We start from the raw sequence: 19731 nt of genomic DNA on the forward strand, positions 1-19731 counted from the left end.
AAGTGAATTAATAAATCAGTTTCAAAAAGTAATCAAAGCAAAATTGTGCCAAAGTGTTATGAAATTAAATTTTTTTCTCATACTAATTAAAATTTTCAAGTAATCTTCATTTATTTTCCATTTAAATATAGTTTTTTCTTTTAATTTAAACTAAGTTTTTTTCATTATACCAATATGGTAAATTCCGTCAAAATATGATAAATGAGTTCAATCACAAGCAATAGTTGTAAAAAATAAGACCAAATAAAAGACACCCTTAGTCTTAGGCCCTTAGGCCTTAACCCCACCAAATTAACTAAAATGAATAAATTATCAATTATTTGTTGTCACCATTGTATATTAACTTACTATTTTGATTTTATCTCACCATAAAACGGTCTCATTTAAAATGCATTGTTTTCTAAAAGTCTGAAAATTTTAACTAAAATTTATATATTTTATAATATAACACCATTACATCACATTCTATCTCCATATCTCACAATCTAAAAAATACTAAGCACTTGGTAAAACTAGAAGTACTATTACTATAAAACTGTTAAGGGGTAATAAAAAAACCATTTTTATGAGAAACTAAACCAACCTAGTGGTAACTTTTGTGAAAATTATAATTCTTAGTTTGCTTAGAACGTAGAAAATCAAAATAAATGAAAAAGTAAAATTCATATAGACGACCATTGACATTGACACTAAAATATTGATTCACGTAAGATGTAATCAATTCCAATTCTAATCCAAACAGGATTTAAAAGTAAGAATCGTCATCATACCTAATATATCCGCTCATATAAAAAAGAAGTATGAATTGTAATAGATGTAAATTGTAACAAGTAATAATATGCTAATGTCTGAACTGTATCTCAAAGAGTATAATCAAAAACTAGATAGAAGTAGCTGCCCTATTGCAAGGAACTAAGAAGATTTTTCTGAAATTACAAGATACAAAGTGTTGCACAAATTTGATAAGAGTTTAATTTAAGGCGCATAAATTTCTATGATACACCTAATTCATTATCAAGTAAATGGATAGAAGTTTGAAAAAAGAAGACTTCCGAGAAGGATGTAGCAGGCGGCATACGCCCATATTAAGAAGGCCCATCTCCGACTCTTTCCGGCAGATTTCATCAGGTCAGAGGCAAACCAGTACACAGGAGGGCTAGCAGACAAGAATCGAGTTGCAACCTGCATATTGTTAAAACATTACAATCGAACTATGAAGATGAATGACATGCCGTAACCTTGAATGATTGGAAATTAAATTACTTAAATTTAAACTAATCTTTATGCTTGTCACCTGAACGTGCATAACAAAGAAGGCCATGGCTGTCATGAAGCTCAAGTGATAAATGAAAGGAAGCACATCTGCCGAATAATATCCAGCCTTGACTGAGACCTGACTTTCTGAAGGGCTTAAAGATGTCACCTGTGTCTTGGACTTTTGCCGTTGCCTCAAATTTACAGCATCTGTAACATATTGGAATGGTCGATCATGAACGGGGCAAAATTTATATTTCCTAACCAAAAAGTTCCAGCTGGTTTATTGAATCATGTGTGCTTCTTATTTATGTGAAGTTACAGATGATAATTGCTACCTAGGGTCAATCGAAAACAACATTTTTATTATCACTAACAAGGGTCTGGTTGCATTCATCCGACCCCTTAAACCCGCTTAGGTGGGAGCCACTTAATGATATTGGAGTAACATAATGGAATGTTGTAAAGCAAGCAGTTTTCAGAGAACAAGAGCTGATGAACTTGATTAGATATAAACATTCAAATAAAGCATTGAAATATTATATTCAGCGATCTGGAAAGCAATAGCAGAGAATTTATAATACCTTGCCTAGTCACATAGAGATGATCGTCGCTCAGTGGCTCCTCCCTTCCGGAAGGTTGGAAAGCTGGCGAATATTTTTTCTTTAAATCAGCTCCAAGACCAAGTGAAAAGAAGCTCTTTGGATTAACTTTCGAGTAAGAAAGGATTGAGCAGAATGCCAAAGACAGAACAGGAGATGCCAGCAGAAAGTTGGGTATCTGCTTAAATTGGAAGTACCGCAAGAAGCCAACACCCCTGAAATAAGGAGATATGCATACCAGTTAAGGTGCGAAACTAAATTATAAACCTTGAACATAATATGAATCTAGGTGCAAAGCTATCATTCAAAGTTCAAACAAAGAATTCAGTCTTACATACATTATTGTGATAATAAGTTTAATCTATGACTTCCGTAGATACTCAGAAAGTTATATAGAATACAACTATTATGTGGATCATACAAAGAATCATTATAATCTTAAAAAAAAACTGGAAATATAGATTCAGAGAGTTGAGTAAACGAAGATCAGTGAAAAATGGTTGCAAAAGGAGATAGCATACCAATAATGACTTTGTATAAAGCCATACAATAAAGGAACCTTGGCTTTGCACCAAGGCCTCATCTCATCAGGATTGCGTCCATGACAGATATTGTAGTAGCCATATGCTTGAAACGCTAAAAAGGGAATGAAGATACAGATACATCGCAAAGCTCCAGCTAAAAGAACTTGCAGAACCAACTGAAAACAACGGAATGAACAAAAGTAATTAGGGTATCCCATCATAAACTCTTTATTCTGCAGTCTGCAGGATTTAAACGAGATAGTAAACAGTAGGCATATAGCAAATGCTTACATAAGCGCGCTTCTTCACATACATGGCATAATAAGACAGGTGAAGGGCATTAAAACCATAATACCCAGCATTAACCACTCCGTTTGACCTCGATAAACCAGAAAGAGCAAACAATACAACAGAAAAATTGTTTGCCCCGGACATCAAGAGGTATGTGCCTCCAATGGATAATAGAGCATACAAGCTTTCTGTATAACTGCATATCAAAATAAAGTGAGAAAAGATAAGATGGATTAATATGTAGAACTGTTGAAGCATAACTTCTTAATCAACATCAGTTAAATTAATAAATGAAACGTAAGCTTACAACTGACAGGCAGTGAAATTTACATTGATGAGTAAAATATGGAAGCTGGATTGAAGCAAAACAAGATGGATGCTCGCAATGCAGCATCTGGATCCTTTAAAATGACAACTGAAAGCCTGACAGGAAACCACATGACACAAAACATGAATAACATATAGAAGAAAGAACTTGTATCATTAAACCCATTAATTATGATAGCTACTTATTCCAGCCCATTGCCCAAGGCCAAGACTAATTCTACTAAAACGACAGTCACATGTTCACAACTCATCCACCGAAAGACTTACTTTCCAAACAAAAATAGGTTCTCTATAAACTGCAGAAGCAATGCTCTGGTCACGCAAAGCAATACCATTGTTCATTGCCTTTTGAGCTAACAATACTTTGCTTAGGGGGTTTCACCAACCCAAACACAGCTTAAATCAATCACAACACTAAATCGATCAATTACCCCGAAAAAAAATTATTTGAAGTGTTCATTTCATTTAATTCAAATATGGAGAAAATGACAGCATTTACAGTAATCTTAAGCTAATAAGCTACAAAATGAGTAATCAAGGAAATAGAATACCTGTAAAAATAGAGCGCAGCAAGTACAAAAGCAACATTGCTGATCACATAACCTGATAAACCCAGCACAGCTCTAAACCCAATTATCGGAATCAACGGCCAAAAAACTATCTTGAACGCCCCAAGCATTGAAGGGAAAAGAAAAGAGAGTAAATTAGATAAACATTCAGATATTTTTGCTCTATCGCTCTAAACGGAAGTATCAATGATCATACATATATATTCATACTTACATATCAGGTACACAAAACAGTGCATAAATCACATCTACCCAATAGGCAATACAGATATATGATTGGTCACCAAAAATGATTAAAAGAACAAATGTATCATTTTTCCATGGAATTTACAATAACAAGCTTTAAAAGACCTAAATCAACCTTCAATTAATCATCTAATCAACAAGCAATGCTAAATCCTAGGCCTAGGCAATGACCCGCTGTCGCTTGATTAAAAACCCTATTAAATACTAAACTGGGTAAGATATACTCGTAATTGCAGCACATATACAGTGATGATTGTTCCAACCACACTATTCTTAATATCCTGGATTCGCCGGTAAAACGATAAATTGAAGGTCAATGAATACAGAGAGGAACATAAATTTAGAACAAAAACGATAAAGAAAAGTTCAAAACCTGAATTCGAAAGAAGGAAAATGAGAATAGGCAAAAGAGGGAAAAAGGCGTAAGTCTGCTCGTACTCGTAGCCACATTGAGCAATTCGAACGAAGTAAACAGAATCCCAAACAATACTATCTTCAATGGCGGATGAAATGGAAGGTAATAAAATTGGGGGTTTTGTAGATTGAGAAGAATAGGAAAGACAATTAGGGTTTATGGATGCAGAAGTATCATAAGGGTTAAGGAGTGATCTCCATAGAATAATTAGGGTTATGAGAAGAATTCTTGATGAAATAGCATATTTAAGGATTTTTCTTGTGTTGTTTGTCTCTTGCATTGGAATGGAGATTACAGTGCAGAAATCAAAGATGGGACCTTAACTACAAATTCTTCATGGGATAATAATGGTGGAATTGTGAGTTGTGGAAGAAGGTTTCAATGGTTTGACTCTTTGGTTGTTTAGTGATTTCCCTCTTCATTGATAATTCAATATTTTTTGAGTTTCAAAATTTTGATAATTTTAAGTTTTTACGAATTAAATAAAATTAAACTTTATTATACTTTAATTTATAAATTAAAAACTAATTATGAATTAATAGTCATAAATGAAGTACATTATCTTGTTGTAATATTAATAAAAAGACGTACATATAATCAGTCTAATGTTAGACTTTTTTCTTTCAATTTTTTGGAGGTAATCAATTCCGTGATTTTTATTAGGTTTTCTTGTTGCTCCATACGAAGCTTCAAGTGAAGATAATGTTAGAATTTAGAAAGTCAACGGTTATTTGGTTAGGATAAATTAATTTTGAATCGCTTTAAAATTTTTGAATTGAAATGAATTAATGAACTAAATAAATACCTCTAGTCAAATCAAAGATAAAAATCAAGTATTTGGGATCGATTATCATAGCAATGGAGAGATTGATGGAGATGTTACTCAATGAATACAAGTGGGTTGGCTCAAGTGGCGAGCAGCCATCAGGGTACTTTACAATAGGAAGTTTCCAAGTAGGTTAAAAGGTAAAATTTACCGAGTTGCAATCAAGCATGCTTTACTGTATGAGACAAAATGTTAGTCTATAAAGAAGACTTTTGAACATATAATGAAAGTTACAAAAATGTGTATACTGAGGTGGATGTGCGCTAACACAATAATGAATATGATCAGAAACCATAAGTTTAGAGAGAAACTAAAGGTTGCCCTTATTTCTACAAAGATAATGCGTGAAAATAAATTGAGATGGTTTGGGCATATGTAGAGAAAGACTTTTGACGCCCCTATAAGGAGGATCAAAAACATCATAATAGAGGGTAAGAGAAGTCGAGGAAAACATAGAACGTGGGAGGAACAAATATAGAATGACTTACATAACTTACACCTCTCTGAAGACCTGACTTGAGATTGGGGTAGTTGGAGGGACTTTATTCATGTCTTAGACTAGTAAAACTCATTCGCTTACCAATGGATGATCTTGTTTATGCCTTTGCCTTTTTACATAGCATTCTTTTATTTGTTTATACCTAGATATTTTTATTTATGCAAATTCCACATGGTAACTATGAGATTTTGGGTATTTCACGTGGTAACCAAAACTTTTAAAAAATTCACACGGTAACCCTGAGATTTACCAAATTATTCCACTGTGACTTTTTTTCACATAAAACGTTAGCAAACGTTAATTTCGAAACTTAAAGGCTGTTGTACGCCTATTTATGCGACTCATCATTTCAAATTCCATAAACCTTTTTTTCCCAAAACATAAACTTTTAACTCTACCATTTTTCATCCAAATCACCATTTCAAATCATCTTGGGGGAAACAGTGTAATATAGATGAAAGATGGAAGAGTTAGAGTCTATATTTTGAGGAAAAAAGGTTAAAATTGATGGAATTAAAAATGGTGAGTCGCATAAATAAGAGTACAACAACCTTTAAGCTTCGAAATTAATATTTGCTAATATTTTACGTGTAAAAAGGTTATGGTGAAATAATTTGGTAAACCTCATGGTTACCGTTTGAATTTTTTAAAAGTTTTGGTTACCATGTGAAAAACTCAAAACTTTAGAATTACCACGTAAAATTTTCCTTTTATTTAATTATATGTATTTATTTATTTATATATATTTATTTATTTGTATGTTTTTTTACTACAAAAGTTTTTTCTGAGATAATATTTATGTCTATTTCTCAAGCTGATAAACTTGTAATAATGGTTATGAAGCTCATGATGATAGTTATGATTATCCCAAAAAATCGAATCTTGTTTGAATGGAGAAACAAATATCACTCTTCAAGATTGATCATAGACTTGAAATTCACCTATCTTTCCTCTCATCTCATCCTACCTTATAAATCGTGGAAAAGGAAGTAAATTTTCCGCTTATAGGTATAGGTAAGCGTACGACTTGCATGAACGTCAACAATTTTAATGTATAAAATCAGTTAACTAAAAAAATCTGTGAATGATAGATGGAAAATTAAACAATAGGCGACACTAATTTAGGATATTTAGTTTATTGGGGCATTATTTTGGGATAAACCTCTAAAATTACGCCCTTATTTAGTTTGTTCAAGTTTTATATGGATCCTTTGAAGTTTAAAGTGAAAGTAAGGTCATGGGAGGGGCAGAAATTTGTTGATCGATGTAACTGTGGAAAGCTAATCGACGACGACGATTCATTTCACCATTGCTGAAACATCTAAGGTATCACTTGCTAGACTTGATAATTTTGATTTTTTTATACTGATTAAATTTCGGTCTCCTTTATTAATGTTGAATTTCATTTCTTTGATTGGCGGGAAACGCAGTTAAATAGGTTTAGGCTAGAATTGAATGGAGGATTGACAGTTATTTCGTTGTTGATCTTTTGTCAACATTGTAGGCTGTATCTGATTGAAATATATTATCCACTAAATTTGCAGTCAGCAATATTTACGGTGCTAAATCTATTGGTTTTATAGTAACTTCTGAAACTTCATTTGTAAAGTTATTAGAAGTATTTTAAGATTTGTTTTCCAAAGTCAATTCCTCAGCAAATATCAATCTCTCAAAGGATATGTAATTGTATTAGTTTTTGATGTGTTGGTTTTTATATTTTCTGTTTATAATATGATGTTTAGACATAGTTTAGTTATTAGTTGTGCAATTATACAACATTGTTTCATATACCAGACACACACACTAACCTGTCTAGAAAAAAAGTCGGTGAGAGAACAAATTACTAGTAGATATTGAAAGAATACGATAACAATACAGAACTATCATAATAAACAACTTATTTTCAGTTTTTTAAATTTGGTACTTCTATTATCGACGTCCGTGAAATGCTAAGTAACTCTACCATTTGAAGGAATGCTCGGACGAGCATGAGAATGGCTCAAGCATGTTGTTGTGACTCACATGGAGTGCTACTCGACAAGTTTAAACCTTGCTCATACAAGCAAGCTTTGCCTAAACATGGGGTCCTGTCACCTGTGGCTAGCATGCATGCAAGATTTTAGGGTCTTTGAGGAATGATTCCCTTGACTGTTGAGTGGTTGAGGGATTCAAGAATGAGCGCTTGAGAAGGGATATATTTGGTCTTGAGGAGAAAATTGAAATGCCAAGTAACAAAACCAGTGTAAGGAGTGCTCGAATTTGCCAAATGGTTGGGCAAGGCTATGAATAGCAGATGCCAATTGCTTAGACTAGTGCTGTGTGGATTGAGAATGTTGTTGGGTGACTCATGTGGAGTGCTGCTCGAAAAAGATCAAACGTCGCTCTAACCAGCACTAGTTGTGCTCAAACGAGTACTTGACTACTCGGATGAGCAAGCGGTGTTAGAACATCAAGTCTTGCGCCTAGCATGTGTGAATATTCGAGGAATGTTTCTTATGATCTTTGAAATCTCGTAGAATGCCTCTTGAAGCTAGTGATTGAAGTGTCATGAAGTGTGGAACTTGGTGAATTAAATCTTACTCCAAGAGAAGCTCTAGAGTATAGTGGGAAGGGAGCACCACCAAAGATGCAAGAGTTTGGAATGCTAATGCAAATACCTAAACCATTGTGAAGAGAGTGCAAACACTAGAGTTAGAGAGAGCTATATTTGTGTTTTGTATTCTATTGTGTGTGCTAACACCATTATAGGTGTTGGCAAAAGTGAGTCTTTGATTAAGTTTGTATCTAGTTGTAACTGTGTATAATTTTATATAAGAAGTACAAATTATTTGTGGTTGATGTAAGGCTTTGTTTCTTTCTTTCTTTATTTTTGTGATCTCACTCTCAAATTACAAAATATCATATGATACCAAAAAAACTTGTCTGTCCTCATTTTATTTCTTTATTTTTGTGATCTGACCCTCGCATTTATGGGGGACTTACATTATTTTTCTTGTATGAGTTGGCTGAACTATGAAGACCACTGGATGGAGACGTGGTTTGATTGCGGTATGATTTTAGAGATGGTTTGTTGAAAGTAATGTAATAAAGAGGAAACTACTTCTGTTATTATGTACTAGCTATAGTCAAAGTCCTACAACCTGGCCTGGTACCCTAGTTAACAAGTGGCAAAACAAGAATCACTTGAACAAAAGAGATTGAGGAACTTTTGAAAAGTTTTTGTGTGATGTTTGTATTTTACTAACTCAAGCAAGCATAAAAGGAAACCTAATAGTATGACTCGTATCATCATTTATATATACTCCCTCCTAAAGATTAGACCAAGAGTTCCTTATATAGCATCGCTGGTCGCTTCTATGTTGTTATCATCCTCATTTTCTTTTACCAGATATGTTGTATAGTGTAAAATTTCTCTTTTTTGCTAATATGGGTTTGTCATACACATACTTTTGCTGTCAATATTCTAACAGCATTCTTTTTATTTAATAAGGATGTAAGTCATTTTTGGAAGCTAGGTTTCAGGTTTAAGGACCACCATTTATTAGAGGAGTAATATGTTACTTTTGGGGTCAGGTTTCATGTGTAAGTTAGCCCCCTTACTTTGCCATCGATTATGATTTGTTTGAAACATTAGGTTAATTTTGATGTTCTTTTTAATCCATTGAACTTCAACATGGAAGGTTTTGGCCATGCAATCATCGTTTGTTTAGAATTGTTATCCTTTCTAGTTACAATCAAAAAGTTGTGTATGCGTGTGTGGTTCAGTAGTGGTTTTAGTTGTATAGAACTTTGGTGCTTGTTTTTATTAGAGACACATATTAGACCATGTATTTTTTATTTTACTTGTTTCATGTCATTCCAACTCTGGAATTTCCAGTTCAATTTGATATGTATGTGTGCGTTGGCTCAAAATACAGTAATGTGCTTTATTTTTCTGTTTGTATACTTGGAGATCAACATGGTCTAGTAGTAGCATACACTCCTTTTTTTTGATTTTCTTACATCTGAGTGAGTGCCAGAGATCATCATCCAATTGTTATCTTTATTGATGGTATACATTTGATACACTACAGTACATGAAAATCTATAGTTATGTATTGTGAATAAAGTTACTTTGGTTTGGGTACATTTTGTGTCATGTTTATCCTTCATTTGAGAACAAAGGCATCATGAGCTTTGATTCAATTTCTGTGTTGAATGTGATTGGTTAACCGCCCTTGTTAGCATTAATCTTTAGCCGTAATGCTGTTGCATTTTCAATGATCAACGTCTTTTACTACCAGGCACTGATTTGGTTGTAGTGATGATGGAGGGCCAACCGGTCAACCTTCTTTCCTGTGTGTACTGCTCTTGGTGAATGACAGCTTTTGTAAAATGAAGTTTGTAAAACATATGGTACAACAACGTTCCCTTACCCCAATGCCATTAAGTGTCTTCCATCTAAGGTGGGAGTTTGGAGGGTCGGATGTACGCAACCTTATTCTTGTTAGTGAAACACTAATCAAGAGATTTTTTCCGATTGACCATTGGTAGCAAACATCATGTGTAGCTTCACATAAATAAGAAGCGTGCATGATATAATGAGTGAGTTTACTAATAATTTTAAGTTACGGGATAAATACTTTACTAATAATTTAGTTAGGTAGCATTAATTATCTTCTCCCTGCACACAATTTGTGTATATTGTTATGCATGCACCATGAGAAAAATACCTTCCTTGCGGAAGATACAGCACCAACTAACATTTGAATAAAAGGTGGACTCCAGCCATGCTATAAAGGGCATCACCTATTGACTATTTTCCTAGATAGATTGTCTGCTTTGGAATATAACTTCCTTCCTTTTTATTCTGTCTCCAAGATGCAGCTTTTTATGTGGTATGTGTTTGTGTTCAGACTTCAGAGTTCAGACTGATGCTATTTAGTTTCTATCATGATATATATATATTTGGTCTATGTATATCTGACATTTTATCTGAAGTTATTTCCTGTATACATATTGCATTCTCATTCTCTTCAGTAGATAACCTGTTTCATTTAGCCTCCTGCTTAATATTGTGGCTGCAGAATAATTCACTCTTTAAATTTGCAGAAGATTTAAACATCATTCATGTTTTTGCTGGTTATAATATCATTCACTGATCAAACCCATGGAGACAAGTCTATTTCTTAGCCTTCATTGCCCCCTCTCCATTGGGCAAACATCACAATGATACCGGAGGAAGTGTTGCGCTAGTACCTTAGTGCATGAATTAAATCTACTGATTTATGACCACTGACCAGTTAAGTCTAAAGTAATTGCTGAATTCTTGGTCTTTAGTATTGATAATGTGGAAGAATTCAATGGGGCATAAGTGACATTCTTCTGTCCGTTTAAACTGCATTGCATTTTATTGCTTTTGCACTGACATTGTTTTCTCAGTTGGTTTTGTCTTAATTGCTTTTTCCCTTTTCTTTTTCTTGGTCATTTTTGGTTCTTGCGATCTTTTCTAAGAGATAGAGATTCATCATTTGTTTCAGGTGATGAAAACTGTGTGTCGGCAATCAGCACACTCAAAATGACTTCATGTGTTACTGGTGATAGAAAATTACTTAAGATCTGTTTATTATTTTTGTGGCAGTCGTAGTTGCTTTCAAATTTTTATCGTATTCTTTCTTGTACTCTAGTCATGTCCACTCTCGATGGAGCAATGGTTTTTAGTTTCTTTCATATCGGATCATAATGAACTATAATTAAATGGTTCTAAAATCATTTGCACCTCTTATTTTATGTGAAGTTATTGGTGATGATTGCAATCAAGGGTCAGCTGAAAATAACCTTTGTTATTATAATGAGGTTGCGTACATTCGACTTTGAAATACTGCCTAGTTGGGAGCCAGCTCACATTGGGATATTTCCATGTTCTAATCCTCGCACTTTTGTCATTTTGAAAGTTGCTTGGAAGCTTTGGCAATTCTGTTGTAGTCTGTGAGGTGCTTGTACTAAGAATAAATTGGTCTGTAAGAGTTAAAACTGGTGCAGAATACTTTAATTTCTCCAGTTTTTACTATGTGTCAACATGATTGCCTCCCATAAGAGGCATATATGCCTTTTAGCAGATATTCTTTGTTTTTACACTTGCTGCTCCCTACTAGCTATTGTACAATAATTGGATAAAATCCTGTATAACACGCAATGCTTCCACAAAATCACAATTTTCTGCACATTAATACGTTATCTACCTTTGCATGCTATATTTTTGGGTTCGTGAGGATTTTAATGATATGAAAGGATTCCTTTCAATGTTGGTTACAATCTTTTTATTTGTCTTGCCTTGATTGTTATTCATGTCCTAGACTATTCTTGGGTTATTTTTGTATGATTATTGTTTGTGTCTTTATGATTATTTATATTTCTTTTGTTTATGTTATTGGTTTTTATAACTTGTTTTGTCATGTCTTGTCTTGTTATTTGTCTTGCCTATGCTGTTACATGATTTGGGTTTTTTGTTTTTGTTTGCAAGTCATCCTCGAGCCTAGGGGTTCACTTGCTGAAACTTCCTTTTCTCACTTGATAAGCGTATGGTCTTCGCAGGCTACCCTCTCCAAACCCTCATCATAGTCTCTATGTGCGAGATATACTGAATACGGTGATAACGATGATGATGCTTGGTAACAATCTTTTGGAGGCATTTCTCGTTATGCTGTCTTGTTGATAGACAACTCGATCATAATTATTTTATCTCCTGTTTTTTTTAAGTGTTTGTTAGACATTTATCATTCTAACAAGGGTATATATTCCTTATTACACACTTCCATTCTCTTGATACAGATTAACTTCTAGTGACGAAAAAACTAGAAATTTTGAATAGAACGTTCTACAATATATGTAAATTTAAAATGGGTGTGAATATATATATATATATATATATATATATATATATATATATATATATATATATATATATATATATATATGTATATTCAATCTGATAAGATTAGTAAAATGGATAATATTGACATAGAAATCATGTTTCATTGTTTTTCGTTAATTTTGAACCTTGGGTGTTTGACAATTGGATATACTATAATAACTCTATTCATTTAGTAGTATGGATTATTCTTCATTTATTACTTTTATCACATATTACAGTGCACTCTGTTAACTGTATGTGTAAAAATGACAATTGATATTTGACACATTTTTGTTATTTATTTCAGATAATTCTAACTCTTTGCTTCTGGAGTTGTGGTCATCCTTGATCAATTCCCGGTACTATATGGTAATGAGATTCAGTCATACAGGCAACTTGACAACATTATTCAACAGCAAGTGTATGCTTACAATCACCTTACTAGTAAAAGTCATGACTCTATGACCCACTCAATGTCCTTTACTGCGATCTTCGCAGCCTGGCAACTACCACCTACAGTGAATGAGGTAAACACATTCATTTATTCTTGGACTCAAATAACATCATACTCAGAGTTAGATTCAGCCATAATGTTCTATTATTTAAACGCCATTAAGTTCCTTCTAGGTGAGATTTGAAGGTCCAAATACATGAATTACACTTGTAATATCAAAAATAGTCTCTGACTAACCCTTGATTATATGGAAAAAATATTATAACTAAAATCTAAAAATAGGCTAGTACTGGAATTAAATGTGTTGTAGTGCTGCTCCAGCTATGATGAGAATGAATAGTTGGGAAAATCATTCATGATTGGGCATATGATAACAGTTGCTTATTTAATGAAACGTTTCCCAACTGTTAACCCTCTTATCATTAAATATAGATAACCGTAGCCCCCATGTTATAAATTTTTGTATCAAATGGTGGTGAAAAATGAGAGGACGTGCAGGCTGTAAATGGAAGGTCTTGTACTGCTTTGGAATAATGCATATATATATAATATATGTATATATATATGCTCTAGTTTTTAACTTAATTGCTTGATGTGAATTGTGAATTGATAAAAAACGCCTTTCTATATTTAGATAACTAACAGGGAATGATGTATTAAAAGCATGTAAAAAACAAATTGTAGGAATCAAGTCAAGGGTACCATTGACGCCCTCCTCTCTTTTTCTAAAGGTTCAATGTAGTTTTTTTATTAGTCCCTCTGACCTATGAAAAAGCACTATATAACTCAAAAAATTCTCATATATTTTAGTCATATGATACTTTTTCATAAGGAATGAGGGAGTATATGTTTCTTCTTTTGACAGCCCCCCCTCCCTTTTTTATAGGTTCTATGTTGTTTTTTTTTGGTATAAGTTTCTTCTTTTTTCTAAAGGTTTTGTGTTGTTTTTTTAGAATATGTTTCTTCTTTTTAGGTGAGACTTAATATGTAAAAAGCTCTTAGAAACTAAACATCTCACCTTTCACTTAGTATGCAAAAATCCCACCTAGGAAAGCTTTTTGGGAATATGTTGCAAATTCTACCGGACTAACTATTGAAGGAGTATTTTAAATGTAGTGTTATTGTGATTTTAGCCACTTTTTGCCTAAAGCGAGTTGTTCCTTTTTATATTAGTAAATATTAAGTCATTAGCTTTGTTGCCCTTATCCTGCTTCAAATTTCCGAGTTTATCAATCAATGAATGTATCGACTAGTCTAACTTCAACAATTTTGTTGCATTTAGGGGTGGTGCTTGATGGACAATTAGTTTGTAAATGAATTACAAACCACTAAATGACCTAGTCAAAAACTCAAAATCAATTAAATCTGTCATAGGAAGTTCAAATACGGCGCACCTTGAAATAGATAGAACAAAACTTAGCTTGGATGATGCTAAAGATTTTAGCAACTGTCGTGAATACAGACACACACAAGTGAAGAAGATGAAAAGAGGAGAGAAAAACAGAGTCGACACAAATACACACACTAACAATGTTAATAAAAAATAACACAAAGTAGCCTCCTCCAATTTAAAAGATTTATTTAACTTGATGTTAATTCCACAATTACATTAAGTTTACACACTCTCAAACTCACTCTTTAGAGTTTGGTTTACACTCCTATAGAGTTTACTCACAATACAAGCACAATTTCTCTCACAAAGGTTCTAACAACATAGAACAAAAAGATGCTTGCACTCAACATCCTAGTCCTTCCGACTTTTGAACCGTCTTTTGTAAACCCAAGAGGTCAGAGAGAGCTTAAATTAGAATTCTGTAATATACTCACTACTAGCTAATATGGTTTTGATAGCTTTGCTTGACCGAGCAACTCATCTGCTCAGTTGAACATACCATCTGAAAGCCTACTGCTTGCTTGATGCTACTTGGCTTGTTCATCAAGTAGCCTAAGGCTTACTTGAGCGCATTTTCTTCACCCTTATTTGCATCAAACTCTTGGCATATGTGAGCCTTTGCTTACTCATCAATACCCTCATCAATGCAAGCCATTGCTTGCACAACAAGTGCTTAAACACGTCATCTCCAATTGATGATTTGGTTCTTGACTCAACAACAACTTTTAGGACTAGATTTATTTTGGGTGCTTAGCTTTTTTAAGAAAAGTAATATTGTGTGGTGTTTGTATTTTATATCATTATATTCGAAATATATTTTAAAACTTGTCTTTAAATTGTAATTTATTATGTGTTGTAACTAATTATGTTAACTTCTTATGATATGAATATTAACTTATACAAATTCAAAATGTCTGTATAATGTTCAAGTATCTTGCGATTGTGATGATCTAATGCGGTAGTTGAGGTAAACAAAGAGTTAGAACAACACAGATACTGATTGTTCGAATGCCTTTGCTCCTTTATAATTGGTTGAGGTACGTATTTTTAATAGCTTGCGAGAACGTTAGCCATCATGCTATTGTGTCCTTTTAAATTTGTTATATTACGCTGATTGTAATGTAACAAATTCAAAGAGATAAATGAAATAATCCATAACAAATCATGTTGGATACGGGAATTGAAGATGGATGTTTTCACATTAACCCAATTGAAAAGGAAGGAAAGGAGAAAGGTATTTGACAACTAATTAATTCATAGTGGTTTACTTAAAGAGAATATGGATTATTGTTGAGATTATGGTTCTTAACTCCTCATTTAACCCATTACCTACCCCTTCCACCGCTTTCCCTAAAAGAAAAAATGCTTGAAAAGTAGCTTACCTTAGATACTGAATATTTGTGTCATGCTATGATGAACAATTGACAATAAGGTGTTTTCTGTTTTGCCAACTGAGTGGTGTGAATCATATCATTTTTAAGTGGGTCCCATTAATGTATATAGTAGTAATACTTTCCTGTTGATTGCACTGAAGGAAATACAAAATCACTCTTTGTGGACTTTTGAAAAGTAGAAAATCTTATCTTGTGTTGCATTGAGTTTCTTACTGAAAGTCACAAGGAAAAACGTTATTTTTAGTAGAAGATTTAAAGAGACAAATTGTGTATGTTATCAGTATTTTTCATTTATTTTTAATATTTAGTGTTGATCCTCGATATAATCATATTAGTCTAATACTCTGATATTTTATTTTGTGGCCAGAATTATGAAAAACTATTACAAGTATTTAAGTCAAATTTAAGTATCCGAATCTAAATAACAGAATAAATTCTAATATATAAAAAATAGGAATAATATCAGATGTGGGGAGTGGAGACCAAACTGTCTTTATCTTATGTTTAGTGTCATTTTAGATAGTCATCCATAACACTAATAATTTCCCAACCACACTTGCCGAGGCACTGATAAAATTTAAATTAAGTGATATGGATCTTTATTTATTTGTTTTTATTTAATTGATAGGGTTGAAATTTTTTGCGTATTACGTGGCATAGTTTCACACTTCTAGGAGAGATAGCACGGCACAGCCTGTTACTGGTTGCGACCTTATGCCAGACATATGACCCACTTCGGCAGAAACCACAACAATGCAACACAACACAAATTCCAAGTTTATGTAATAAACTCTTCCTTCGTTCTGAAGTACTTGTAACTGATAGTGATATGTTTAATAGAAAAATATTATTGTCCGTGGCAAGTATAATGAAACAGAAAAAGTATATTACTGGAGAATGAAAATAAATTGAATACTTGTTACAATTATCAGCCTGATAAAATCTTTGTGAAATGAATCTAGTTCAGTTTTCTCTTTTCTTGCACGGGAAGAACTCCTATTGATCCTTCAGATTGAATTCAAAATAGGCTCTGATTTCTAGGATTGAGCTATAAGATCCAATCTTTAAATTGCTCTCTCTACTTGTGCAATTTTTTTTAAAGCCATAGACAAAAAAAAAATCAAATTGTCCACAACATTTAATGCTTTTATAATTTCTCCACACTGTTCCCTTCTTATTGCCATCTGTCATGGGTCACTTGGCTCAGCTTTGTTCCCACACTTATAAAGTAGCAAGCCCCATCGAGCATTGATCACCCCCACTAACAAAAAGCTCAAGAGTGTTATGCCTCTGACCTTATTTCCTGTCCTTTTTACCTTTGTTTTCTTTTCCTGATATTATTAACAATGGCTAAAACTCACAGAAAAATAAGCTTATTTTCCATTCTAGTTTTTCTACTTGTAACGTTGTGTTATGGTGACATAAATCAAGATAAACAAGAGTGTGCAAGTCAATTAGTTGGGCTTGCAACTTGTCTCCCTTATGTTAGTGGTCAGGCCAAAGCTCCTACACCAGATTGTTGCGCTGGTTTCAAACAAGTTCTTAAAGAGAGCAGGAAATGTGTTTGTATTCTGGTTAAGGATCGTGATGATCCTAGCCTTGGCTTGAAGATCAATGCTACCTTAGCTCTTACTCTCCCTGCAACTTGTCATTCACCTGCTAGCGTTAATGATTGCCCAGGTAACAACTCCCAAATTCATGGTTATGGCTTCTTTTTTTCTATTTTAGCATTTTTTTTCATATCTTAGCTCGATTTACTGCTCATATGGTTTTTTTTACGAGAAAAGTTAGTTTTTATTCATTAAGAGACCTACTCCATATGTTTTGGAAAGCCTGTAATAAAGAATAATCCCCTTAAAGAGAATTTTGATAAAATATTTTGTTGAGCAGAGGATAATAAGACTGTTTTTGTCTTTTTGATTGGATCATTTTGTATTTTCTGCACTAGGAATGGGAGGAGTCTTATTATGTCTTTCTGCAAATCTTGCTAACATCCAATATTAACAGCTGTGTTTGATATCTGAGTTCCAAATATTAAAATCTGATGTTTCACTATTTGTAGAAAGTCTAGGGATACATTCATGACCGGGGCGATTCTGAATAATAGCAAAAGGATGCACCGAACACTCGTTCCTATATGTGTATAGAACTAACTTGGTGGTATTATATATTATATGTTATATACTTCAATATTAGTAGGATATTTAAATTTAATTAAAGGACTCGGCCACTCAGGTCATGTCCTAGACACGTCGACCCTTAATTCCCCATGAATATCCTTGCTTATGAGAGCACTCCATCATCACCCTAGTGAAATTCCACCTAAATGAGGTTTGGAGAGTCGATACATGCAACCCGAAGTGCACCTATTTATATTTTTTTAGCTCCGATAAAATGGACATAAAATTTTTATTGTCAATGAGCATATACAAAATCATACAGATACATTATAGAATGAAGCAATGTTTGATGCTTTGTTTTTGTGATCCAGCTCTTCTACACTTGGCACCCAATTCTCCAGAGGCTAAGGTGTTCACCGATGTTGCTAAAGCTCTTGCTCCAGCCAGCAGCACTACAGCCACTTCAACTGGTACATTACTTGTATACTCGTCTTGATTCCCCTCATTTGTTTAATTTGGCGAATATTTGCCGTAAAGAATTCTGTACACAAATATTGAGGTTTTTCAGAAAAGCATCATGGAAAAATAAATATGCAACCTTCTCAGTGTGATGGTTGGCCAAATAATCTCACACTTCCTTTTAGACTGCAAATATATTTTTGTTAATCTCTGGTGATTTATTACTATTATTATTACTCCAACTCGGAGATCTAGATCAATTTGGATAAGTTTTCGAGTATTAGATTCGGCTTGTTTACAAAAGATCATCTTTGTATCTTTGGTCCAAAATAAAGTACCACAAATTCTCATATGAGACAATCTCATGATGAGACTACTTCTATTAGGTTGGTCCAATGTATATTTACTGTCTTAAAGTAATTACTTATAACAACTTTAAAGTGATCATTTACAATTTTAGAGTGATCACTTAGAATTCATCTCATGGTGAAGCGGTCCCATACAAGAAGAGCTGATAAAGTATTGTGTCTAGTCTTCCGAAGTTAAGGATTTGAAATTTGTAGTTGTGACTTTTAACTACAAATTTAGGAAATGAAAATTTTGGAAGTTCTCTCATTCTACCATAGTTCATACTTTGGAACATTGGTGAAATAATACTAAAGAACTAACCCAACCAAAAGCTTTAAGCAGATGGTTGTAGCCCTAGATATGTTATATATTCTATCAGATATTGAGTCAGTGATGTTGTTCGCAGTTAAGCCTACTAGTGACGGCGGAGGAGGAGGGGCCAGCGCGAAGGAAACTGCTGCGAAAAACAGTGCACCAGGCAAGAGAAGATTAATTGCTCAAATGCTTTATGGAGTCTTGCTTTGGTGTTTTGTTTCACACCTAGTATTTTAGCATGATCTAGTCTTTGCACTCATTATGTTGTGTCCCCCATGGGACTTGAAGATTTATCTTACTGTATTATGTACTTAATCTTATGAATATGTCTTGTTTCCAAAAGGATCTGAGTTATAATAATTTATAGTCACAGCCTCACAACTCACGCACAGGTTACTAAAGTCTTAATCTTTTGTAAAAGAATACTACCATTTTATCTTTTGTTAGTTTTGAATCTTGATCAAGAAATGCTCTTGATTGTTTTAAGAGGCAAACAAGTAGCTTGTGATTCGATTCATGCCTTTTTAGAAGATGATAAGTTTTTCATTTCATATTTCACATAATACACAATATTACACATTCTGAGTTTCGAGTCCATTAGTAAACTAGGCTCTATTAATGAATATGAGTTGTCTTTAATAGGAGTGTTAATTTGGTGTGACAATTTGAAATAGATAAGATTATTTATCAAAAAAAGGCACATAATAAGACACGGATGAACTTATTTTCATTTATAAGCGCCTCTATCCTCAGAGCTCAGGTTCAATTCAGTTCGCAGTTAGTAACCGCGAACAAAGAGAGAC

At 33.5% G+C, this 19731-nt stretch overlaps 2 protein-coding genes across 4 annotated transcripts; one reads left to right on the top strand and one right to left on the bottom strand.

The window, feature by feature from the left end:
* Positions 1-921: 921 nt before the first annotated feature.
* LOC130797140 (uncharacterized) lies at positions 922-4670 on the bottom strand. The gene is made up of 8 exons (XM_057659622.1): positions 4187-4670; positions 3550-3655; positions 3002-3094; positions 2672-2867; positions 2378-2556; positions 1839-2071; positions 1295-1464; positions 922-1182 (listed from the first exon to the last, which is right to left on the bottom strand). The coding sequence occupies exons 1-8, from the start codon at positions 4506-4508 to the stop codon at positions 1015-1017; spliced, it is 1467 nt and encodes a 488-aa protein (XP_057515605.1). The 5' UTR covers positions 4509-4670; the 3' UTR covers positions 922-1014.
* A 1688-nt stretch (positions 4671-6358) lies between these two features.
* On the top strand, positions 6359-19441 carry LOC130828870 (non-specific lipid transfer protein GPI-anchored 14-like). Of its 3 annotated transcripts, XM_057694895.1 has the most exons (6): positions 10650-10834; positions 11073-12203; positions 12753-12972; positions 15223-17366; positions 18178-18276; positions 19020-19441. In XM_057694895.1, exons 4-6 carry the CDS (start codon positions 17033-17035, stop codon positions 19163-19165), a joined length of 579 nt encoding a protein of 192 aa, XP_057550878.1. In that variant the 5' UTR covers positions 10650-10834; positions 11073-12203; positions 12753-12972; positions 15223-17032; the 3' UTR covers positions 19166-19441. The 3 variants fall into 3 exon arrangements, with proteins under 3 accessions (XP_057550879.1, XP_057550878.1, XP_057550877.1); XM_057694894.1 differs by having other exon boundaries at positions 12753-17366; XM_057694896.1 differs by lacking the exons at positions 10650-10834; positions 11073-12203 and adding an exon at positions 6359-6879 and having other exon boundaries at positions 12753-17366.
* The last annotated feature ends 290 nt before the right edge of the window (positions 19442-19731 follow it).

The sequence above is a fragment of the Amaranthus tricolor genome, chromosome 12 (assembly GCF_026212465.1).
Source record: "Amaranthus tricolor cultivar Red isolate AtriRed21 chromosome 12, ASM2621246v1, whole genome shotgun sequence".
Classification (NCBI taxonomy): domain Eukaryota; kingdom Viridiplantae; phylum Streptophyta; class Magnoliopsida; order Caryophyllales; family Amaranthaceae; genus Amaranthus; species Amaranthus tricolor.